Source organism: Pungitius pungitius, chromosome 2 (assembly GCF_949316345.1).
Source record: "Pungitius pungitius chromosome 2, fPunPun2.1, whole genome shotgun sequence".
Lineage (NCBI taxonomy): Eukaryota > Metazoa > Chordata > Actinopteri > Perciformes > Gasterosteidae > Pungitius > Pungitius pungitius.
Window position 1 is genome coordinate 30,516,006 of NC_084901.1, and position 8,875 is coordinate 30,524,880.

The 8,875-nt window shown below is 46.5% G+C and overlaps 1 protein-coding gene across 9 annotated transcripts in view; it reads right to left on the reverse strand.

Moving 5' to 3' along the window:
* Positions 1–8,359, reverse strand: part of tenm2a (teneurin transmembrane protein 2a) — a 136,039-nt gene extending 127,680 nt beyond the window's left edge. For all 9 annotated transcript variants that reach the window (XM_062560773.1, XM_062560772.1, XM_037459749.2 and 6 more), the window contains exon 1: positions 8,131–8,359. In XM_062560773.1, the coding sequence (XP_062416757.1) occupies positions 8,131–8,356 (226 nt within the window). In that variant the 5' untranslated portion in view covers positions 8,357–8,359. The remainder of the gene's footprint in view (positions 1–8,130) is intronic.
* Positions 8,360–8,875: the final 516 nt, after the last annotated feature.

The window sequence follows — 8,875 nt, forward strand, 5'->3', positions numbered from 1 at the left end:
TTTATAATCATGTACAGGAATATAATCAAAGCAGGGCAGTAGTCGGCAACAGAAATCTTGAATCTCAAGCTCCTTTCAACAAATGGAAAACCCTAAAGGCAAAATGAAACTCAGATACAAAATGTGGAAGATTATACTGTAAACAAATTGCAGCAAATACGACATATAATGAAAAGTATATATATACGGCCTGTGTCGCGAAGCTGTGGTCTTGCTTTTATTAAAAAAACGAATACAAATAAAACATCACAGCATTAGACTGGTTCAAAAGATAAAACTGAATAAATTAAAATGAACTTGTTTGTTCTTTTGGGACTGTTCAAAATTCAAAATTGTGAATCATGAACTACTTGATTATCCAGCTGCAGGTTTTCCCTGGAGTGCCTATTAAAGTTAAACTTTAGCTAGCGAGCCTGTGGCACAGTGCGCAGAAATGTCGCAGAAATTTACCTTGGCTTCACCCTGGGCGAACATTTAATCCCTCCCGCTAGACAAAAGAGGAAAAACCCGCTGCTGGTTAGCCAGTAAAGTTTTGCTAGAAACATGTGAACGAATCACAAACAAACAAATGGATGTTGAGGGGCACATTCGGGTCGAGGTATGAGCATAAATCATTTGCATATCAAGTAGTCTTGCTCTGTGACTTATCGGTGGAGGCAAAGCCGCTCTGTGTTGTGGCATTCATTGTTATTTATGTACATCATTACACCCCGCCGCCTACATATCTGTGGAATTCTTCCACCTTCTCACGTCCGCCGCTTCTCCCCGGGTCTCTGGCATCATCATTCGCGTGAGTTCATCTGCATGGTAATGCTATCGTGATGCGGCAGCTGGAATGCAAATCGTTTGCATCACTGTCATCTTTTTTGTTTTTTTCCTTCTTCATCTCACTAAAGCAAGGACATACTAAACATACAATGGTGTAAGCAATGTGTCATACATTCACTTACGCAGACACGTACACACATGCATAGGTTTAAATAATGTGGCTGGGGAAGAAGCTTAATTACAGCCCGGGAAGCAAGTGACTGGGCTAAGGAAGAAAAGAAAAAAAAAACAACAACAACACTTGATATCCCTGACATTTACAATCTGCCTCATTTATCAAGCTGCCAAGGCCGAGTCAAAGAGGGTCATTACATTGTAAACATAGATTAACTCAACTCCCGCAAAAACCCACATTACGTTGTCTGACGAACGATTTTTATTCTACGAAAATTTGAAGATGCCAGCTTGCATTTCCCTGGACTCTGTCAATTCATTTTCTTGTTTGTAACTCGATATCTGCGTGTGTGCGCCGGTGATGGAGGGGCCGGCGTCGGCGCTAAGTAGCTGGCACCTTCAGCACGCTTTTCCCCGGTCTCCTCCCATTATTTGTCTCATTTGTAACCCAGTGTTTACACACACACACGCGTGTGTGTGTGTGTGTGTGCACCTGTGCCAGCGCCGGTATTAATAGCTTGCGCTCTTATCGTTCGGACAGAATTTGACAAACTACGCTTGAGGTGTAGGTGACCTGTACTTACTGCCATTCTCCTTGGTCCCCAAAACAACTATTAGTCACCATCTCGCTCATCTGTACAGGCTGTGAGGGAGAAAAGAGCCAATGTCAAACTGAGAACTTTGGGAGAGGTTGTCAGCGAGTGACAAACTCTGGACCAGATGTTACGTGGAGTTAAGTTCCTCTTTAAGGAACAGCCTTGCACGTGTGAGGGCCCCACACGTACACACACACACACACACACACAAATCCCCCCTGCAAGAGCAGTTTCCTGTCTATAAAAGAGCGATTACGGGGCAGCGGTGAGGATCGGAGGAGTCGGCCCCCAGGATATTCTTCAGCGACTCCTCTGCTCAGTTGCCGCAGCCACGGGATGCTTTGGAGTGTCAGCAGCTGGCTGAGGCGCAGAATGCCAGGGAAAAGACAAAGATAAAGAGGGATACGGGAAAGAGGGGAGGGGTTGCGCTTAATCTCGCCATTCATTTTTAATAGCGTGCAGCTGTTGTTCTCGCTTTGATCCTCAGCGGTGCTGGTTGACTGCATCATGCGAACGAACATGATGTATGTTCTATTAATGTTTTTCTCACTATACTCCACACAGCGTTTAATGTGCAAATCCCTATGCACTGCAGTCCTCGTCACTCTGCGGAGGCGCGGCTGACACGCTACCTCTGTGGCACACATGGTGCCACCAGCTACTGCAAAAAAACAAGTTTCACCAGGGGGGCGTAACATGTGGTAGCTGCACACCTCCAACTGTTCGCCATTGTGCAGGGGCCCTGGCTGAGCAGAGGAAGCACCGGCTTCCTACAGACAGTTGTGCTAATTGGACTAGCATGACCATGAATTAAACCCCTTAGTGTCAATGGTGAGACTTTACTCCTTTGCCAACACAATTTGACTTAATAGAATATAGTGTGCAAAAGGGAGTTTGCAGAGAACACTCCCACGCTCATGCTATGAAGTGATGCAAACTTGAAAAACTCCATTTTGTGTGGATTCCTCTCATCCAGACATTTGATTGATTCTGCAAATACGTCACGCTGGAGGCCAGTGTCAGCGCCTGAATCCTGCTGAAAACTGCTGACGGGGCGCACGCATTATTCTTGCAGACACTTGGAAGTCCTCTGGCTGGTAGCATTACTGCCTTACCGCGTGTTTTAGCCACTGCAAAACCACACTTGACTGCAGTGACGGTACGCATAAAAAACGAGCCGCGTGGCTTTAAACCTCGAATGTCCGTTTTGTTCCTATTTACTTTCCGTGGCCGCTTCCCCGGCGCACAGTCTCCTACCGACCACCCAGCAGTGCATTTTCCTCGCCATCTGGTCTTGAATAGAGGCAGCGGAGGCAATCATGCCAGGATACCAGCGGCAGACTTTGGCACACTTTTCGGACAAAGCAATCATTGGTTTCTAAGTCTACGGAGAAAGGGGAATGCAGAATGTGGTCAACGTGAGCCGTTACACTGCATGTAAGCCTGATTAGATTATTACCCGTTTTAGCGCAATTGCAACCGCAAGAGGTCAAGCCTGTAGAGCTCCTATGGCGGAAAAGGCCCATTGGGGAATGGAAGCACAAAGCCACACATGGTGTGCTCATTCTCAGAGCCATAGCGAGGGCCTGAATGTAACAAATGTGTGATGTGATCACTAAAGCAACAATCCAGGAACAGCAAGGGTGAAAGAGAAGACCGAGGTTGAGAAACCAGCTATGGCAGGTGTGACAGAAGAGCACAAGAGGACATAAAAGAAAGTGAGGGAAAGGTAAGAAATTCAGAGAGGGAATGAGTTAGGACACTAGATGATGTCAAGTGTTGTCCAGGCAGTGTGGCGGGCAGGTGGGTGGGTGGTTTGCCCATCCTTTGGGGGCCGAGGGCAGCAGCGCAGAATGTGGAGCCGCTCATTTAGACCTGAAAGGGAAAAGGCCAAACGCTTCTAGACCACAGCGGCCCGCGAAGACGCCCGCTGCCTAGAGGTGGACCTGCGGGGCCGACGCACCCCCCCCCACCCCCCCCCCCCCCCCCCCGGGGTGTGCTGAATAGGAGCCAAACGGAAGGGCTGGAGATGCACAGTATGGTTGAAAAGATCAGAAAGGCAGAGACAGAAAGGTGAAAGAGGCGCAGACTAACAGAGAGTGACCAAGCAAAGAGGTTGCAGTGGGCCTCTGCGCGCCGCTCGCCCCGGCATATTCGAGGTGGCACGTTTGAATTGGAGACATGAGACAATAATAGAGCAATAATTCCCTGCGTCCGCGCGAGACAGACCAAAAACCACGACATGGAACTGAGACTCTTATGAGAGTCATAAAGCAGCGTTGTGTGATTTTTTTCCGCTCTCACGAGAGTAATTCTTGCGCCATTATTGGGGATCAGTGCTGTTTTCCAATGTGTTGCTTTGTGGTGTTAAATAGTGAACACGTGTAATGGGCTTTCCACATGGCTGCATGTTATGGTGAGGAGAGAAATGCGTTATTTGGCTGTGTTCATCCAAGCAGGCTAAGTAATAACAGTGTAATGGGGAAACAGTGGATTCGAGATCCAACGAAGGCGGGGGCTACTGCTGGAAAGCAGCGAAACCGCTTTTTCAAAATCTGCAACAAGCCGTCTGGGACAGCTACTGTTCAAATACGGACAATAAACCGAGAAGAATGTTCAGAAGCTGGAAATACAGCCCGGCTGTGTAATTTGCAATTGGGATTTCAACATTTCTACCACAGTTTAATGTACAATACTACAATGGCCCTTTCTTATCAACGCTACTCAGCAGATGATCAGTCCAAATTGCAATAAAGCTTAACTTCAGTCATTCAGCCCGATGTAATAATTAGTATTTTGGGAAGGATCTTGTTTAACTAGCAGCGAGCGATTTATTTGTCACGTTAAGGTATACCAAATGTACAACGAGGAGAAATGAGATGGGGGGGGGGGGGGGCATATAAGAGAGACTCCTATTGCATAGTGACAAGAGAATGATAAGGAAGCTCAAGGATGACTTTTCTGACGTAAAAAGAACCATAACAAATCGGGAACACATGCCAGACACATTAGCATAAAAAAAAAATGGAATTTTCATAATACGTCCCCTTTAAGACCAGGAAGGCTACGGGGCCCGGACCTGGTGTCGCCTTCCTGCTGACCAGCGGGCCCCCATCTGCTCGCTGATCTTCCACCAATCACTGGAGCTGTGTGAAGTCCTTCCCTGCTTCAGAGGCTCCACCATCATCCTCCATCAGAGGATCAAATGACTACAGGCCCGTCACCTTGATGTTTGAGAGGCCTACCTGAAGATCAAAACAAAGCCCTGCCGGTTCCCCTGCATGGAAATGGCCATCTTTCCCAAATTTTGATAGTATTTGCAGCGGTCAGGCTTTAGGGTCAATTGTTTTTCTCTAACTGGAGGGTAACAGATGTCATTGGGCACAACACCAAACTTGACCAATTTGAGGCGTGGGCACCGTCGACCTATTAGGTCCAATAGGTCCAATTAATTGACCTTTAACTGGTGACTCACACTTGAGTGCTTTGACCCTGGACTTTATAAAAATCTGAAGTAGAGATAGTCTGTGGCCTTTCTACATGCATATAACGGTCTGTGTTATTAGAAAGGTACAGAACTCCTTTGTGACCACCAAATGGCCAAGCAAGTGAAAATTGTTGGAGCAAGACAAATATGTTGGATGAAGGAGAATACATTATCCGCATGTAGACTTGAGGCGGCCCTGCATAAAGTTCATTAACATCAGCTCCTAATGGACTGGGAAGTAAGTCCATAGAAAATATTTCTTGCCCAGCAGGCACAGAGCAGCAAAACACAAAAATACAGCATTGCTATGAGACTCTAAAGACACACCAAATACGGTTCCCCAGGGAGACGATGTTCCTTTTTATGTTGAATTTACGCTTCAGGAGACACTGAAAATCCCATGAAGCTTTCCATGCATAATGATGTGCAGTAAGTAACTTATTTCAACAGGCAATGGTATCTTTAGTATAATACTACAGTATAGCTGGAGTAACCTGCGTCAGGACTTTGGTGTACATCCAGAAAAGTAATTATTTATTTTTCGAGATAAACCGAATATAAACCTTTTTGTAAAATGGAAAATATGGTTTTGATAATTAACGAAAAAAATGTGCAAAAATCACAACCCCAGGATCTGCGATTTGGCTCTGAACATAGCCTGCCATACAGATAATTTGCACCGCCTAACGCAACTTCAAATGATCTTTCAGAATAACAGAAACAGCCCCCAGAACATTTACCCACAAAAATGTGCTCGCATTTGCAAATGCACATGTGCACGGCAATGAAGCCCGAGCAACAAAACCTGCTAGAATTCCGCAAGAAGGAATGTTTGGAGTCGACGACTCAGCAACAGCTCGTTCGGTTTGACTTGTGTCCTTGTGGGGGGCTCCGTGCTCACTGGATGATTTTGCCCCGCCTGTGCACAAGGAACTCCTTTAGTTTAGTCTCACACATGAGTCTAATGACAGCAAGTGAATACCTTTGAAAAAAGATTGTGCTGCATGTATCAACTAAAGCGATACTGCTTTCTGAGAAAAGCTCTTGATGACCTCAAAGCTTTGCCAGTTATTGAAAACGCCAACAAACAACATCATTATTATATTATACTGTTATATCATTATTTAAACAAAGTTAATCAGATTTTCTAGCCTGGTTCTATCAGCGCATGAATTACTAATATCTCTGTTCAGTTCAGATATCACACCTCCCTCTGTAAACAGTTTGGAGTCCATTTAACGAACTCCCCCCTCTGTCTGATTTTGTAGTGACGGCTGAAGACAAGATAATGTCCACACCGACCGTCTTGCCTGTAAACTACAAGCTGCTCAAATCGGTGAACACATTGTTTCAGTCCCTCAACTCTCTCAAGTACAAGTTACAAAAAATCACTAGTTGAAAGAAGATGAAAACTCCATATTCATCTGCTGCCTCTCTCCATCCTCCTCCTCCTCCTCCTCCTCCTCCTCCTCCCATGGAGTCACAGTCCATATGGTGCTGCAACACTGTTGGTCTCCTGTGACCACACTTCCCACGATGCATCTGCGTCTCTGGGCTTTCGTGGGAGCTGATAGGCTTTGGAGCACTGTGGTATCGACCAGTTATTGCCTGGTGTGAGGTCAGCTCGCAGCAGCAGTGGAGTGTGTCCGGACGGCACACACCACTGACTTCCAGTCTTCCGTGCATCCTGCCAATCAATCCCACATTTTCTCCTGCTTGAAAAAGATACGCATTTCTGTGTACCTTAACGAATGTTCTTCTTTAAACTAATGTCTGCTCCCACTTTTGGGAGCATAGTCACATAAGAGACTCTTACAATGGGCCTGTGTCAAATTACTATCATGAAGAAGTTCTATTTCAAAAATACCATCGGCTCTCCATTCATTCCTTTTTGAGGGCATTTTTTTTTTTTACTGTTGTTCTCTTTTCAGCAGATGTATGTCAAGCTCTCTCCCTCTTCTGTCTGTCTCCATGCAGAGAAAACAGAGCTTAGCACAGATCAATCCCATTGAGTCTGACTTCTCTTCCTAGCCGGGGATCAATACTGCCCGTTTCATGTCGCTGTGCAATATACACACATGTGCACACACACACACACACACACACACACACACACACACGGTTAAAAGACATGCCTATAAGAGCAGGCCCGCCCCTTTAGAGATGACCTATCGGCCTATCGGCTACCTCCCTCCACAGGGGATACCGAAGTTCATTATGACAGGCTTCCTGGTGCTAAAGGTCTGCTTTGGTCCTGTGCTGCAAAGTGCAGCGTTTACACCATCCAATCACTATACCAACTTGCCACAAAAGCCTTACAAGAATGACACAGTGGCAGAAAGTAGAAGGCACTGGGAAAAATGTTACGTGTGCGATAGCGGACAGGAAATGGAGGGCTCTGACATTGTTGAGATTTGTTGGGCTCAACTACAGAACACGATTGTACATCCTTGAACCAGCCCACAAACTTTTAATTTGCCCCCCACTGAAGCCCCTCAACACCCCCTCTTGCATACGTCATATTAATATCCCAAGCTTTTTGGGAAAATGATCTTCCTGGGAAAGGATTTTGCTGTCTGAAGTTGAAACATGAAGCTAACCAATAGCCACCTGCATTAAAATTGAACCAATGACAGAACAGTTTGCTCACGAGTGGTGTTTGTTTAAAATATTTAGTCTGCTGTTAAATGCTGCAGTGTGAACACAAACCGAACAAAGGGGCAACTGGCACATTGTATCACATTAATCCCCAATTAGAAATCAAAGCAAACAAACTACAGGTGTGAAAATGCCCTGAAACACTGCAAGAAAGTTTGAATCAATTCCAATTACATCACTTTTAAACAGCAATAAGGATGGCGTCTTATCTTCAAAGCCGCTTATCCTTCATACAGGGGGCTGTCTTGGATTTAAATTAACAATTTGGGAATCCCTGGTCAAAAAACAAGTGCTTTGCAAAAAATTACCGAGAAACCGAGCATCAGAGGTGCTGGTAGGCATGTGCCTCCCCCCCCCCAACGTAATCTTGGCAATTTATAAATAAAACAATTCTTGATTGTCCACGTAAATGACAGCGTAATAAACCTTTTCGCTCCACGAACTCACCTTGCCTGGAGTACTCGTCGGCCTCGTGGTGAACCAGGTCCGTCACACAGCCGCCGTAGTGCAGCCTCTGCTCGTGGTCAAAGGCCTTGAGCGTCTCGCTGGAGCTGTAGGACTTTTGGGTGGGCACGCGACACTCGTCCGTGTCCAGGGAGGAGGTGTTGTACTGGGTGTCCATGGAGCCACGGCCCCTCGTCAGGGAGCGGTGCCTTCGATCCTTCAAATCCATGCCGTTCGCGGGCGGGCTTGGTGGGGGGTCCCGGGGGGGGGGGGGAGAAGAGATCTGGTGAGGAAGTGGAGGAGGAGGAGGAGGTGGTTGTGTTGAGGGGGGGGGGGGGGGAGGAAGCGGACGGGGTCTCCTAGCGGGCTCGTTAGGTCAGTCCCCTGAAGAAAAGCAACAAACAGAGAGAGAGGGGAAAAACGTAAGTAAAACGTTGGTATGAAATTCATGGCTGCCCTGCTGTGACTCATTCTTGTCTAACACAACACAAAAAATCTACAAGGAAAGTTAGGTAAGAAGAAGCGCGGTGGATGGACATTTTCCAGCGACCGGAGACAATGTACAACGCCTCAGAGTATCGACGCGGGGTAAGTAAGGCTATTGTGGGGAGAAACAGAGCAGCCAGCGGCGAGGTCCACATAGATCGTCCAGCATTGACCGGGCTCATGATAAATGGTCAGCCTGGCATTTAAATCTCTGGCAAAAAAACAGAGGGTGTCCTCAGACACCGTCCTGTCATCTTAAGCT